This window comes from Budorcas taxicolor, chromosome 3 (assembly GCF_023091745.1).
Source record: "Budorcas taxicolor isolate Tak-1 chromosome 3, Takin1.1, whole genome shotgun sequence".
In the NCBI taxonomy this organism is placed as follows: domain Eukaryota; kingdom Metazoa; phylum Chordata; class Mammalia; order Artiodactyla; family Bovidae; genus Budorcas; species Budorcas taxicolor.
In genome coordinates, this window is record NC_068912.1 from 57,985,401 (window position 1) to 58,002,935 (window position 17,535).

At 37.6% G+C, this 17,535-nt stretch overlaps 1 protein-coding gene across 1 annotated transcript in view; it reads left to right on the forward strand.

Moving 5' to 3' along the window:
* COL24A1 (collagen type XXIV alpha 1 chain) overlaps positions 1 to 17,535 on the forward strand; it is a 363,647-nt gene that overhangs the window by 239,333 nt on the left and 106,779 nt on the right. Inside the window, exons 34-38 of the mRNA XM_052638047.1 lie at positions 7,631 to 7,684; positions 12,180 to 12,233; positions 12,751 to 12,804; positions 14,098 to 14,151; positions 14,313 to 14,420. Coding sequence (XP_052494007.1) covers positions 7,631 to 7,684; positions 12,180 to 12,233; positions 12,751 to 12,804; positions 14,098 to 14,151; positions 14,313 to 14,420 — 324 coding nt within the window. The remainder of the gene's footprint in view (positions 1 to 7,630; positions 7,685 to 12,179; positions 12,234 to 12,750; positions 12,805 to 14,097; positions 14,152 to 14,312; positions 14,421 to 17,535) is intronic.

Genomic DNA, 17,535 nt, shown 5'->3' on the forward strand with positions numbered 1-17,535 from the left:
GGGATTGCTGGGTCATAAGGGAGTTCTATTTGCAATTTTTTAAGGAATCTCCACACTGTTCTCCATAGTGGCTGTACAAAATATATTCTCTATTCATAATGGAATTAAACTAGATTTCAGTAAGAGAAACATAACTGAAAAATATTTAAACTACACACTTCTAAATAACACTGGTTCAAAGAAGAAGTCTCAAGAGAAAATTTGACAATATTTTCAACTAAATGAAAATGAAAATATAACTTATCAAACTTTGTAGAATGCAGTGAAAACAGTGCTTAGAGGCAAATTTGTAGTATTAAATGCATATATTAGAGAAAAAGAAAGATCTGAAATCACTAATCCAAGCTTCCACTTTAGGAAACTAGGAAAAGAATAGAAAATTAAATACAAAGTAAACAGAAAAAAGTAAGTGATAAAAAAATTAGAGCAGATGGCCAGTTCAGTGGACATCGGTTTGATTCCTGGTCCAGGAAGATTCCACGTGGCCTGGGGGCGACTAAGCCCATGGGCCACAACTCCTGAGCCCACGTGCTGTAACTGCTGAAGCCCATGCATGCTGGAGCCTCTCCGCTGCGACAAGAGAAGCCACCCTAAAGAGAAGCTTGCGCACCACAACTAGAGAGTAGCACCTGCTTGCCACATCTACAGAATGCTTGGACGCAGCAACAAGGACACCAAACAGCCTAAAAATAAATGGGTTAAAAAAAAAATCAGAGCAGAAATCAATTACATTAAAAACAGGAAAATAGAGAAAATCAATGAAACAAAAAATATATTCTTTGAAAAGACCAATAAAATTGGTGAAACCTTAGGCAGGATTATCAAGAAAAAAAAAAAGAGATGAGTTTAATTACTAATAGTAAAAATGAAAAAAGGGCCTTCACTACAGATCCCAAAGTCATTAAAAAGACAATATAGGAATATTATGAATAACTCTTTGCTCACAAATTTGATAACCTAGGTGTAATGGACAAATTCCTTGAGAGACATAATCCACCAAAACTTAGGCAAGGAAACTTTGATAACCTGAATAGTTTTATTTTGATTAAGGAAACTGAATCAATACAACTGAATCAGTTTGCCGTGTACCTGAAAGTAACACAACATTGTAAATCAATGATACTCCAATGTAAAATAAAAAAACTTTTAAACCTAATAATTAGTAACCTTCCAAAACAGAAAGCACTGGGCCTGGATGGTCTTACTAGTGAATTCTTTCAGAGATTTAAGGTATTATGAAATGACACCCATTTTCTACAACAATCATGTTTTCAGATACAAGAAAAGTATGATCCATGAATGAAAATTTTGATAGGTTGGACTTCATTAAAATCTAAAAACTTCTGTCCTTGGACATGTTCGGAGAATGAAGACATATCACGTAGCAGGGAAAAAATATTTGCAAGACAGATATCTGTTAAAGGACTTATATCCAAAGATACAGAAAGAACTCTTAAAATTCAACAATAAGAAAACAAACAGTTCAATTAAAAAAATACAGAAAAGGTTTGAACAGACATACAGATGGCAAGAGGCAAATTAAGATCTGCACAGCAGCATGTGTCATTAGAGAACTGCAAATTAAAATAATGGCATGCCATTACACATCTTTAAGAATGGCTAAAATCCAAAACACTGACAATACCAAATGCTAAAAAAGATGTGGAACGAAAGGAATTCTCATTCATTGTTGGTGGAAAGCAACTTTGGAATATAATTTGGCAGCTTCCTTCAAAGCTAAACGTACTCTTACCAAATGATACAGCAATCATACTCCTTGGTGTTTACTAAAATAAGTATAAACCTGTGTCTGCCCAAAATCTGCACATAAATGTTCATAGCAGCTTTATTCATAGGTGCTAAAAATTAGAAGCAACAAGTAATGTCCTTCAAAGGGTAAATGGTTAAAAAATCTATGGTACACCCATACAATGAAATATTGTTCAGCCATAAAGAGGAATGAGGTATTAGTCCACAGAAAGATATAGAGTAACTTTTCAATACATGCTAAATGAAAAACACCAATCTTAAAAGTATAAATACCATATGATTCCAACTACATGACATTCTGGAAAAGACAAAACTTTAGAGACAGTAAAGAAGAATGATGGTTGCCAGGGATTGGGGGAAGCGGCCAAGAGATGAATCAGTGGAGAAAAGGGGAATTTTAGGGCAATGAAACTGTTTTGTATAATACTGTGAAAGTGGATATCTGATATTATGCATTTCTCAAAACTGTACAACACAGAGTGAACCCTGTGTAAACTATGGACTTCACATGAGGAAAGACATTCAGGCATGAAACAGCCTGATATTTTCAGGAAAACTAATCAGTTGCATTCACTACAGTATCATGTGAAAGGTAGAAAACCTATGACCAACCTAGACATTATATTAAAAAGCAGAGACATTACTTTGCCAACAAAGGTCCATACAGTCAAAGCTATGGTTTTTCCAGTAGTCATATATGGATTTGAGAGTTGGACCATAAAGAAAGCTGAGCGTCGAATAATTGATGCTTTTGAACTGTAGCATTGGAGAAGACTCTTGAGAGTCCACTGGACTGCAAGGAAATCAAACCAGTTAATTCTAAAGAAAATTAGTCCTGAATATTCATTGGAAGGACTGATGCTGAAGCTGAAGCTCCAATACTTTGGTCACCTGATGCAAATAACTCATTGGAAAAGATCCTGATGCTGAGAAAGATTAAGGGCAGGAGAAGGGGATGACAGAAGATGAGATGGTTGGATGGCATCACTGACTCAATGGACATGAGTTTGAGCAAGCTCCAGGAGTTGGTGATGGACAGAGAAGCCTGGTGTGCTGCAGTCCATGGGGTCGCAAAGAGTCGGACACAACTGAGTGACTAAACTGAGGATGTATTGCTATTTGGTTAAAAGTTTGTTTTGATTCTTACCTCATACTGTACATCAAAACAATGGTTTAAATAGATATGTATTTTAAAACCATGATTAACAAAAGAGTAGATGAAATTTTTTTAATGGAAATGTTTTAAACTTAAATATGATGGAAAAAATCATAAAAGACTTAGATTTAAGTACATGAAAATTTTAAATTTCTTCCAGCCTAATTTTTTGTTTTAAATGGTATAAGATTTAAGGAGAGGACTTCTCTGGTGGCACACTGGATAAGAGTTCACCAGCCAATGCAGGGAACATGAATTCAATCCATGGTTCAGGAAGATTCCACATGCTGCAGAGCAATTAAGGCCACGAACCACAACTACTGAAACTCGTGTGCCTAGAGCCTGTGCTTTGTAACAAGAGAAGTCACCACAATGAGAAGCCAACATACCACAATGAAGAGTAGCCCTCACTTGCTGCAACTAGAGAAAGCCCACATGTAGCAGCAAAGGCCCAGTGCAACCAAAAATAAATAAATACAATTATAAAAAACAAAATTTAGGAGATACACTAAATGTTAAAAGGGTTAAATGGTGGTTTGGGGTAATTTTTACTTTTATGTATTTTCAAGTATTCTATAGTGAACATATTTGGGGGGAAAGTTATCTTTAACATTATATTTTTAAAATAAAATGCCATCTCACAAACTGGGCAAATGTTAGCAATAAAACAGGAAAGGAAAGAGTTAATGTCCACAACATATAAAGAACTCTACAGAATTTTTTAAATGACTCCCAAAATACATGGGCAAAGAGCATAATCAGGCAACATGTAGAATATTTCAAAAATCTGATAAACAAATGACAGAATATTCAACCTCACTGGTAATCAAACATATAAAATTTTAAGATACTAGTTGGTCTGTCAAAAATGAAGAACTTAAAAAATAACTTACTGATAAAATAATATTCTATGCTGGTATGAATTTAATGAAATAGATTCTAATTTTATACATTGTGGAACATTAATTTTTGCAACCTTTCTGAAAGTTGACTTGATGTTATGAGCAAATAATGCTATCGTGTTTCTCTCAGTGTGTTTCTGCTAGGATAAAGCAACATTCTGAGGAGAATCCATAAATTTTGGATTACTGTGCATAACATGTAGCAAACCATAACTGAAAAATATTAGTGACTTCTTAAAACCTTAAATGGCTGTGCTGTTGAGTAAGAAAATTTGTGATACCTACATACCAACCTTTTAATTCTAATTCAAATATTTATCTCAACTATTTGGCAATATTTTCTGATGTAACAGATTTAATATTCACTTACAGTCTAACTTGTATATAATAAAATCAAACTTTTATTGTAAATAAGAATTAAAAACAATATAACTGTCTAGCATTAAGAAAATTATTAAATCATAGTACTGCAGAATGTTAAATAGAATATAATATCATATAGATATTGAACAATTTTGTTGTGAAATATTTATAATATGATGAAATATTTGCCTTTATAATAGACTCTTAAAACATTAAACAAATACAGTTATTTATAAATATGCTCCCACAAAAGAACAAGAAGGAAATATGCAAGTATATTTACAGTATCATCTCTGTATGACAGAATTACAGATGATTTACTTTATCTGTTTCTTTTTGTAGTTTCCATACTTTTTGAATATTTTAAATGAACATTAATACAACTTAGAAAAACATTTTAAGATAACAAACCATGTCACAACTTTTTCCCTATTAATACATTTTTGTAAAGTGAAGCGTGTACAAAATTGTGATGGACTGTAAGCTCATAATAGAGAAGGCAATGGCACCCCACTCCAGTACTTTTGCCTGGAAAATCCCATGGATGGAGGAGCCTGGTAGACTGCAGTCCATAGGGTCGCAAAGAGCCGGACACGACTGAGCGACTTCACTTTCACTTTTCACTTTCATGCATTGGAGAAGGAAATGGCAACCCACTCCAGTGTTCTTGCCTGGAGAATCCCAGGGACGGGGAAGCCTGGTGGGCTGCCGTCTATGGGTCGCACAGAGTCGGACACGACTGAAGCGACTTAGCAGCAGCATAAGCTCATAGAGTTTTAACTATCTTATAATTTTCTGAATCTAAAAATCATCTTTGTACTATCTTTCAGAAAGACCAAAAACTGCAAACACTTTCTTTGGGTGGCTGGAAACATAGCATTAAGTGTTCTGGAGAAGGAAATTGCACCCCTCTCTATTCTTCTCTGGGTAATCCCATGGAGAGAGGAGCCTGGCGGGCTACAGTCCATAGGGTTGCAAAGAGTCAGACACAACTGAGTGACTAATATTTACTGAACAAGTGTTAATCTATCTAAAGTAATTTTAGATTGGACTGGAAAAGGTCAGTTTTCATTCCAATTCAAGGAAAGGCACTGCCAAAGAATGCTCAAATTACCGCACGATTGCACTCATCTCACACGCTAGTAAAGTAATGCTCAAAATTCTCCAAGCCAGGCTTCAGCAATACGTGAACCGTGAACTTCCTGATGTTCAAGCTGGTTTTAGAAAAGGCGGAGGAACCAGAGATCAAATTGCCAACATCCGCTGGATCGTGGAAAAAGCAAGAGAGTTCCAGAAAAACATCTATTTCTGCTTTATTGACTATGCCAAAGCCTTTGACTGTGTGCATCACAATAAACTGTGGAAAATTCTGAAAGAAATGGGAACACCAGACCACCTGACCTGCCTCTTGAGAAATTTGTATGCAGGTCAGGAAGCAACAGTTAGAACTGGACACAACAGACTGGTTCCAAACAGGAAAAGGAGTATGTCAAGGCTGTATATTGTCACCCTGCTTATTTAACTCATATGCAGAGTACATCATGAGAAACGCTGGACTGGAAGAAACACAAGCTGGAATCAAGATTGCCAGGAGAAATATCAATAACCTCAGATATGCAGATGATACCACCCTTATGGGAGAAAGTGAAGAGGAACTAAAAAGCCTCTTGATGAAAGTGAAAGTGAAGAGTGAAAAAGTTGGCTCATGGCATCTGGTCCCATCACTTCCTGGGAAATAGATGGGAAAACAGTGGAAACAGTGTCAGACTTCATTTTTTTGGGCTCCAAAATCACTGCAGGTGATGACTGCAGCCATGAAATTAAAAGACGCTTACTCCTTGGAAGAAAAGTTATGACCAACCTAGATAGTATATTCAAAAGCAGAGACATTACTTTGCCGACTAAGGTCCGTCTAGTCAAGGCTATGGTTTTTCCTGTGGTCATGTATGGATGTGAGAGTTGGACTGTGAAGAAGGCTAAGAGCCGAAGAATTGATGCTTTTGAACTGTGGTGTTGGAGAAGACTCTTGAGAGTCCCTTGGACTGCAAGGAGATCCAACCAGTCCATTCTAAAGGAGATAAGTCCTGGGTGTTCTTTGGAAGGAATGATGCTAAAGCTGAAACTCCAGTACTTTTGCCACCTCATGTGAAGAGTTGACTCATTGAAAAAGACTCTGATGCGGGGAGGGGTTGGGGGCAGGCGGAGAAGGGGACGACAGAGGATGAGATGGCTGGATGGCATCACTGACTCGATGGACGTCAGTCTAAGTGAACTCCGGGAGATGGTGATGGACAGGGGGGCCTGGTGTGCTGCAATTCATGGGGTCACAAAGAGTCGGACATGACTGAGCGACTGAATTGAACTGAAATGGCTTCACACACTAATTATTTAGTGTTTATTTACTTATATATACTATTAAGTATTACAGGGGAAAAGATCTCCATAAATGTCCCACATGCATTTTATTGCAGCCTAGTGATTATCCCATGTAAACATTGTTACAGTTATTCATATGAAATAGAAGAATTGTTCAACTGGACTCACTACTGTGATAAAATGTATCATCTAGCAAACTCAAGCATATTTTTATTTCGTTGGAGACCATATATTTGCTTCTTTAAAAATGCTACTTTGTCTGCCATGTGTTTTTCAGGAATATTAAGTAGATCTATGATTATCGTGGGAGGTTCCCAGGTAGTGCAGTTGGTAAAGAATCGGTCTGCTCAATGCAAGAGACGCAAGAGACATGGGTTCAATCCCTGGGTCGGGAAGATCCTCTGGAGGAGGAAATGGCAACCCACTCAATACTCTTGTCTGGAAAATCCCATGGGCAGAGGAGCCTGGTGGGCTACAGATCATGGGTCGCAAAGAGCTGACACCACTAATCGTGCACACATGCACATGATTGTTATACTCATTAAATAAGATAATTCTGAAAGCCCTAGGCACTATATTAAATGTTTGTTGAATGAATGAGTGATTTAGGGAATGAAAAAATGAAAGGCGCCATCCTTTCTTTCCTTTTGAATGCAAACAAAGCTTAATATTATTAACAAAAAAAGATGAATCAAGTAAATATTTAATTTTGTTTATATAGAGTAAGGGACTTCCCTGGTTGCTCAGACGGTAAAGCATCTGTCTACAGTACAGGAGACCTGGGTTCGATCCCTGGGTCAGGAAGATCCTCTGGAGAAGGAAATGCAACCCACTCCAGTACTCTTGCCTGGAAAATCCCATGGACGGAGGAGCCTGGTAGGCTGCAGTCCATGGGGTCGCAAAGAGTCGGACATGATTGAACGACTCACTTCACTATACAGAGTAAAATAATACATTGATAAATGTATTATGTGTTGTTACATATGATATAATTATATGCACATATTAATTGAAATATAGAGTGAACTTTATTTCTCACATCTTAAATTTTGTTTTAATATAGGGACCACGAGGACCACAAGGTGATGCTGGACCTCCTGGAGAAATGGGTGCTGAGGTAATTTTTCTTGGGGTTGTTTCTTGTTGGTTCATCAGTACTCAGTATTTTTTGTGAGACTTTTCAAAGCTAAAGTTGATATCTTAGATATATATTTTGAAGAATAATTTTATAGTACTTTATTTAATATTCAGAAAATAAAATCTAAAGTTCTATTAAAAGCAGGGATAACTGTTCTGTGAGCCTAATTTTATACATGTAACTTTCTCTTAACAGTTCATTTAAATAACAGAACAAAAAGTAAATATAACTTTCTCTTTACTGATTTAGAGTTAATGTTGATAGCCCTTCACTCCATTATAGAAAAATACTGAAAAGTGACTCATTCAAGATGTACTTTAGAATAATAAGCTCTCAGCTAGATAGCTCTAACTGAGGCCTCTCCCTTTGGCTTTAATTATTGATTTCCTATTGTCTTCTATATATGCACCTAGATAGCCTACAAACTTCTCAAATTCAAAATATCTAAAGCAAACCCATCACTTTTGCAGTGCTATTCTTTTTATTCTCATCTCACTGAAAGATGCCTCTTATGTCCAGGAACCTCAAACTGAGAGCTTTCCCAGACTCCTCTTCCTCTTTCATCCTGTCCAATCTGCTGTGCTTTCCCTTTAATAAGCTCCCACCAGTGTCTCAACTCTCATTTTCTTTGTGTTCCTATTGCCAATGCTCCTTATTCCATGTCTCCTTCAGCTGCTATTATTCCTTAGCTATTTGTTGCCAGCATATTTTTGTCATATCTTCCTTGTCCTTGAAATTTTTTATCAGCTCTCAGTCTTTAATAAATTGCCAATTACTTAACATGTGTAACAGTGTTCTGCATTGTCTAACCTCTGCAGACCTGCTCAGCCACATTCCAATAAAACTTTTCTCCTCCTCTAATCCCATGATTATGCAATGCCTTTTTGCTATGCACTGTGTATTCACTGAAAATCCAAGTGTGGCTGAGATACGATCCCTGACTCCGTTAGCAGTTTATAATCTATTCCAGAAGATAATCATGTAAAAGATGATTATACTTCAATCTGTTAGACCCAATGATGGAGACATTCACAGGACTTTATGAGAGTACAGTAGTGGGTACATAGCCATAACTGGATAAGGGGGAAAAGACTTGTCTCTGTTGAGATAAGGGGAGGGTAATGAGTTTTAAGGAATGAATATGAGTTTACTGTTTAGGTACTGAGTCATGTTTGACTCTTTTGCAACCCCATTGACTGTAGCCTGCCAGGCTCCTCTGTCCCTGAGAATTTCCAGGCAAGAATACTGAAGTGGGTTACCGTTTCCTTCTCCAGGGGATCTTCTTCAGTTCCTGAACCCCCATCTCCTGTTTTGGCAAGCGAGTTCTTTACTACTGAGCCACCAGAGAAGCCCGAGTATGAGTTAACCATATGAAAAGAGAGAATAAGGGTACACAGCATAGTATGAGGAGGAACATGCAAACGTGAGGCAGTAGAGATTCTTAAAGTCAAAATAAGGAGTAAGGATAGATGAAATTATAGAGAAATGATTGGGTCAAATAAAAAAATCTTACATACTCATGAAGAGGCTTGAACATTTATCTTTTTCCTAAATATTTATTTGGCTGTGCCGGGTCTTCATTGCAGCATGTGGGATCTTTAGTTCTGGCATGCGGGCTCTTAGTTGCAGCATGAGGGATCTAGTTTTCTGACCAGAGATTGAACCTAAGCACCCTGCATTGAGAGTGCAGAGTCCTAGCCACTGGACCACCAGGGAAGTCCCTAAACTTTTTTACCTTATGGGCTATAGTAAGTAACCATAAGGGCACTGAGCAGTGATAAAGTCTTGTGTATCTTTGGAAGATCGTTTTAGCAGCCTCAAGGAGGATATATTTAAGAAGTCAAGAATGCAGACATGTATACCTTCTAAAAAGCTGTTGCATTGAACTAGGTAAGAAATGATAGCGGTCTGAACTATGTGAGAAGGAGATGGATTTGAGAAATGTTTGTTGTATAAATTCTGGAGAAACTGCATATTTGTGGGATATGAAAAGCAAAGGGAAAAGAGAAGTCAAAAATTATTTCCAGATTTCTAGGTGCAACAGAATGGGTGGCAATATTCTTTCCTGAGACAAGTAAGAAGAATGTTCATCATAGTCTGCTACTTTGCCCAAGGTAAATGGTTAACAAGTAGCAGACATTGGTTTTGAATCCAAACCTGATTCAAAAGCCAGTGCTGATAACATATACTATGCGACATCCTCTGAACCTAAAGAAAGCAGAGAAAAGTCATAGCTCATAACTTGAAGTGTTGTTGTTGTTGTTGTTTTTAACAGAGTAGGAGACGATTCTATTGTGATACAAAGTAGGGATTGAGTAGATCCATTGAGGAAAATGTGCCAGAACAGTGATTGAAGGAACTTTCCTGGCAGTCCAGTGGTTAAGACGTCATACTTCCAATGCAGGGGGTATGGATTTGATCCCTGGTCAGAAACAAAGATGGCACATGCCGTGGTGTGGCCAAAAAAAAAATAGTGGTTGAGGAAAGTGGTTAAAGACATGTAAAAGCAAGTATACCTTACTAAAAGTCAAGCTGAAGTGGGAGACTTTGAATTTGCATTAGATTAATAATGATGTTGTTAATAATAGGTAGCAATTTCAGAGAAATTTCTATTTGCCTAGCATTATCTATGTGCTTTATCATATTAATAAATTCTCACAATACTCAGTGAGGCAATACAGTTATTCTCATTCTACAAATGAGGAAATTGAGACATGAAATGGTTAAGCAACTTGTTCAAGAGCAATAAGTAGTAGTAGTGGCAGAGCCCACATTCACATTTAGGGAACCCAGTCTCTTAGTCACTATACCTCTCAATATGTAATGATGCCACTTTGCACAGGAGTATAATTTTCCCATTGGTACTCAACTAGGAATGGAAATAGAGAAGGCAATTCAAAGTGCTAATCCAAGATTGGCATAAGAAAGGAGGTACCACTGAGATCAGAAGATCAACCACTGGATTTAGCCTAAGAATAAAAAAGCCAAGGCGTGCTGCCAGATTGGGTGAAACTGGGGACTAGATGAGGTCTAGGAGATTAAGAGCAATTTTGATATGGAAGAAATCTGAAGAGAGTTGGAATTCTCTCTTGAGAGAGAATTTTAACCTTAGTATAGAATACTAAATCCTATAATTTCTGAAGCAGAGCAGAAGCTCAGGCAGTGTCACTTCATGGTCCTTCCTCTTAAGTTCTGTAAAACACTGTCTCTTGTAACAGTAAAGTCACAAAGGTAACCAGTGGAAAATTTTAAATAATATAATTATTCCAAAAATTGGTGAAATTATGGTAAAAGGGAGAGAGTTTTAAGGGAACTAATCTTTTAGCAAGGTAATACATCAATAAGTAGAGGAATATTTCTTGATTATTAAGAAAACTAAAAGGAAAAATTGTTTTGTAAAGTAGCTGCCTCTGAGGAGTGCGTCTGGGGCAGTTCATTATAACTTCATCTGTACTATTGCGCACTATAGCTTTTATTTTCAAAAAAGCAAAGTGAATATGGATTGTGGAAGCTGAGTCAAGATAGAAAACAACTTCTCCTCTAAACTACTATAACAGCATAAGAGACATTTTAATCTCTAATAATTATAAGGAGATTTATCACCCATGGATCAGGGAATTCCTGAAGACAAAAAGCAAGCAGAAAACTTCTGATCAAACTGTATTAGTTTCATAGGTTAATGCTTTAAACCACCCCTGTTCTCTGAAAATATGGGGATATAGAACGCGTATGTATGTGTTCGTAATTGTACATACAAATACACATAGACTGAGAGAAAAGAGAAGAAAAAGAGTGAGGAAGAAGAGAAAGCAGAGGCATGCACAGTATGCTCAAAAACAAGATAAATATCTCCAAGAGACAAAAATACAACAGTAATTACAGGAGCACCACGCTTATAAATAACTAGAGATTACAAATTATATGTTTTCAAGATAAAAGCTTCAATCAAAAGCTTCCCAATGAACCCACCTGTGAAAGGAGAATGGGAAAACAATGCCATACATATGTATATATGTAATTCATCTCTTCTTTGTGTGATATATTTTATAAAACCTATAAGGAAAGTGAATTGTTTTTCAGGAAGTATATTCTAAGAGGGATGAAAATAAATGGAGGGAAGAATACAAAGTGAAAAACATAGAGACTAATAAGGATATGAGGGTAGAAATTAAAGAGGAAATGGGAAGTAGTTTTCACAACCAAAGATTAAAGGGTAAGAGGAAGGATTAGGAGAAACTGATCTAAGAAGTCCTGATTTCTGGTGATACTGTTTTAGCACTTGAACTCTTCAAAGTCCCAGAAATTATCTTGTCTTATGCCGTGAAGTTTATAAAGGGACAACAAGAATCCTTTCCTGGATATAGACATTCCATCCTTGGGCTCAAGATTACTACCATCTTCTTAGGAGGTTGTTACTGACTTTGTATCGGTGAAGGAATGTGCACAAACAATGTGCCAAATAATTCTCTTCTAGGGACCACCAGGTACTGAAGGGGAATCTGGTCTGCAAGGCGAGCCAGGCACAAAGGTAACATCCCTTAACAGTCAAGGAGAGGGTCTCAAACCTTTCACAACTGACCACTATGTTTCCCATATTTTGGTGAACACCCACCATCTTGGAAGCAGGTAAAGAATAGTAGATAAAAATAGAAAGTGTTCTCAAATGAGTCAAAAATATTATTTACTCATCTATATGTATGCATATATATGTGTGTGTGTATATATATACACACACATGTATATATGAGAAGGAATACAAATGAAATGGAGAAGGAAATGGCAACCCACTCCAGGATCCTTGCCTGGAGAATCCCATGGACACAGGAGCCTGGCGGACTGCAGTCCATGGGATCACGGAGAGTCGGACATGACCAAAGTGACTGAGCATGCAAGAGCACAAATGAAAAAGCAAAATTATTATAAATAATCTGAAGAAAAGGAACGAACATTGTTTTGGAACCCCTATCTTCATAATATGCCCTCCATAATTATTAGACATGCAGTTTTAATAGAAAGGAGTGTAATCTTCCCCTTTGTTTCTTCAGGGAGATGTTGGACCTGTGGGCAGTGTCGGAGCTGCTGGGGAGCCAGGGTTACGGGTAAGTGCCTGCTAGAAACCATTTTGATGCACTGGCCCACCTATCTTAGAGATTGAAAACTCAGTGTAAAGACTTAAACGATTGTATAGGAAACTTCTCTTCTATTATAGAAAATGTTTGTCTTTATTTCATAATTTGGAAAGCTGCATGCTAAACTCTTCACATTATTATTTAATAGCATTGAGAGCCCTAACTTCACACATTCTTTTCGCAGAATCAGGTGTACTCAGCAGAGTCCTTGCCAAATGCGTGGGGTCACTGCATGTCACTGATGTTAGCATGAAGAAGAAATGCACAAATACTAATGATCAGCTCTCATGCTATTTCTTGACCTAGCAAGACAGATAAGGCATTGAAACATAATTTGTGTTTAGAAAAACAAAAAACTAAAGGCATGCAAAGTTAATAAGTTTCAAAGAAATAACTAGATAATTATAATGAGATAGCTTACATTCTAATATAGACAGTGGTTCATTTAAGCTGTGGTAAGGTTTTTCCCAAGATAATAGGGGCCAAGATAATATTAAGAGACTTTCTTTGTTTTCTTTTTTACTAAGGGGTAAAGTTGGGAGATGTTTTTTGCATCCAATTCCTTTCTTGTTCATTTTTCCTCTTTTTTTCAGGGGCACAGGCAGTATGAGGTGAGGGTAATGGAAGTATCAGCAGTGGGAGCAATGGGCAGCTGTGAAGACACTGATTAATTTATTTTTAAATGGTTCAGGTGGCTGGAGAATTAGCACTTCTTTAATCACTTCATAAAGTGTAGCTCTACATTCACTTCTGCAAGTTCTAAGCTAGGAAGACAGCTTCCAAATATACCAGGGCTTGCTCTGAATGTTGCTTCTCCTGTGTAAGACAGAAAACACAGACCTAAAAATCTGGTACACTGATTTCAACTGAATTAAGTTGCATTAATCCATGTAAATTCAGAAAAGCAAGCTACTACAATTTTATGAGATTCAGTATTTATAGTCTTTAAGAAATGTAGATGTAGGTGTCTATTTCCAAAGCTACCAAATGAATATATATTACCCTTAATTATCTTAAAGTTGTTAATATTCCAGGACGCTCTTATTTGAATTTACAGTGCTATAACTCTTTATATCATCTTCAGAGTTATTCCAGGCAAATTAAATCATGTTTATTATATTGTCAGGTACTCCTTATAGATAAAGTGGAACTAGGAATAAATGTTCATAAAACTGCTACGTCTATGGATACGAGGAACAAAAAATAAAAATTAGGATAAATGATTTAACAACATAATAGATATTATTTTCTGCTGCCAAATAGGGTGAACCAGGAGCTCCTGGAGAAGAAGGTCTCCAGGGTAAAGATGGATCGAAGGTAAATTATGCTTTTAACATTATGATTAAGGTAGATGTTTTTGAGAAATCTTTAAAATATTATATTGTAATTAATTTTCTGTGAGCCAGCAAAAATCTCCTTGTTGCATGGTATAATTATTTCACACTTTCTTTTTCTTAAAATTTTTTTCTGGGTTATAGGGGAACCCAGGAGGAAGGGGACTTCCTGGAGAGGATGGAGAAAAAGGAGAGACAGGCTTACCAGGGACCACAGGGCCTTTGGGTGGACCAGGTCTGATGGGCCCTCCGGTGAGTACCTCTGGGTCCAATACTCAGTGAACTCAGCCTTCTACACACACACACACACACACGTGTGAATCATATACACACATTCTTGACCCCCTTATATGTCCATTTGGTGTTTGAAGGTGTAGAATCATGGCTTGAGTGAGGGACAAACCAGGCACTGATTTTCAGCCTTCCTAACAGCCAAGGAAAAAAGATACTTTTCCCATATGTCACACAGGCTATTGAACTTCTTAATTTTTTCTCTCATTTTGAAATATAATTGACATATATAAGTTTATAGTACATGACATGTTGATTTGGTATACGTAAATATTGCTAAATGATTACAATGGTACATTGTTGAATTTCAGCTTCAAGAATGCCCTTTAACATTTTTTTGTAAGGCAGGTTTAGCGGTGATGAACTCTTCAGCTTTGGGTTGTTTGGGCAACGCTTCATCACTCCTTTATTCCTGAAGGACAGTTCTGGGTATAGTGTTCTTCATTAAGAGGGTTTCGTTTTTCTTCCCATATTTTAAAGATGTTATCTCATTCACTTCCAGTCTGTAAAATATGTACTGAGAAACCTACTTATAGTATTATTTGGGTTGTTATATGTGATGAGTCACGTTTCTCTTGCTACTTTTAAAGTTCTCTCTTTGCTTTGACGGTATAATTACAGTCATCCCTCAGTTTCCATGGGAGATTGGTTCCAGGACTGCCACAGATACCAAACTCTGCAGATGCTTGAATTCCTTACATAAAATGGCATAGTATTTGCATATAACTTACCTGCATTCTCCTGTATACTTTAAATCACCTCTAGATTACTTATATACCTATTAAAATAAATACTATGCAAATATGTTGTAAATATAGTATAGATGCTATGTAAACCATTGTCATTGCATGGCAAATTCAAGTTTTGTAACTTTCTGGAATTTTTAAAAAATATTTTTATTTACTATTTTGATAATATTAATAAAAGTATTGATATTATTAATATTTTGGTTGTTTGACTCTGCAGTTGTGAAACCTGCAGGTACTGAGTGTTGACTATAATGTGTCTCAAAGTAGCCCTTTTTGGATTCAACCTATTTGGAATCCTTTGAGTCTCAAAAATCTGGACAACTGTTTCTCTCCCCAAGTTTGGGATGTTGTCAGCCATTATATCTTTAAATATTCTTTCTGCTCTTTTCTTTTTTTATTCTCCTGGTATTTGCACAATACTGTCCTACTTGATGCTTTCCCATAAAGTATCCTAGTCGTTTTTCTTTTTTCTCTTTGGGATAATTGAAAATCACTTATCTTTGAGTTCATTGATTCTTCTGCTTGGTCAGATCTGCTGTTGAAACTGTTGAATTCTTCAGTTCAGTCATGGTATTTATCTCTAAGATTTTTGTTTTGTTTATTCTCATGATTTCTTTGTTGAACTTCTCATGCACTGTTTTCCTAATTTCATTTAGTTATCTGTCTATGTATTCTTGAAGTTTACTGCACTTTTCTAAGAGGAATAGTCTTGCCTGGTGTGTTGCAGTCCATGGGGTTGCAAAGAGTTGAACACAACTTAGCAGCTAAACTACAATTCTTCCCTGGAGAACTCCATGGACGGAGGAGCCTGGAGGGTTACAGTCCATGGGGTCACAAAGAGTCAGGCACAACTAACACACTCTTCTCAATTCTTTATTAGACAGTTCACAGACTTCCATTTCAATTATTGAAGTATTTTATGTTTCTTTTGATTTTATTATGTTTACCTGTTTTTTTTATGATCATAATATCCTTGCATTGATGTTTGCACATTTGAGTGAGTGATCTCCTCTTCCAGATTTTATAGGTTTGTTTTGGCAGAGAAAGACCTTCACCAGTCTCTTTGCTTGAGGGAACTGGATGGGTCTGCTTATAGTGTTTGTGGGCAGGCACAGCTTGCTACTGAGATCTCCAGGTTGGTGAGGTCCCTACCCATATTGTGAGGCAACAGGAGAGTTTCCACTGGCTGGTCTCTGCAGTTGGGTTGGCCACCTGGCTAGTCTCCACATAGTAGTGGGGCCACTAAATAGGCAGCCTGGTGGGGTAGGTATGCTGGCTGGGTTCCATGGTCAGATGGGGCCAGTAGCTGGCTTCTGAAGTTACCTCTGGTAGGGTATGATCTAGGCTATGTTCCCTGGAAAGACAGTAGCACTTGTTGGATTCTGCAATTAGGCAAGGCCTCATGTTATACTCTCTAACTGGATGTGGCCCTGGTAGAGCCCCATATTCACGCAGAACTGCAAACATGGCTCCACAGTTGAATGGAGCTACAGGCTGTGCCCCAGGTTTGAACAGAGTTGCTTTGTGATCAGTTAGGGCACTGGCTATGCTTCTCTGTTGGATGAGGTCACTTGCCAGGCTCTCTGATTAAGTGGAGCCTCCAGCTACATCTCACAGATAATACTCCATGGTAGGATGGAGTTACATTGCCAGGGTGAGGCTACAGGCTGTTTTTATAGTTGGATAGGCTGTAGGTGAAACTGCTGCTGAGTAGGGCTGTTAGCTGGACCCACAGCTGGGAAGTATTTAACTTAGACTGGACTCCAAGCCTGCCCAGGACACTGCTCAGAGTCCCTGCTCTGCTGGCTTGGCTCCCTGCCTGAGCAAGGCTGTAGTATGGACTCTACAGCTGCCTAAGTTCTCAGACGAGGCTTTCTGGTCAAGAAGGATGGGAGCCCATGCTTAGCTATTGAGCAGTGTTGTAGAATTACTCACCTGCCCAGGCAGGGCCATATAATAGGCTCAAGAGCAGGTATGAACATTTGACTGGGGACACACACCAGTCCATTATTCTGGCCTGGAGAATTTCATGGACTATATAATCCATTACTTTGCCAACAAAGGTCCGTCTAGTCAAGGCTATGGTTTTTCCAGTAGTCATGTATGGATGTGAGAGTTGGACTATAAAGAAAGCTGAGTACAGAATTGATGCTTTTGAACTGTGGTGTTGGAGAGGACTCTTGGAGAGTCCCTTGGACTGCAGGAGATCCAACCAGTCCATCCTAAAGGAAATCAGTCCTGAGTGTTCACTGGAAGGACTAATGTTGAAGCTGAAACTCCAATACTTTGGCCACCTGATGCAAAGAGCTGACTCATTAGAAAAGACC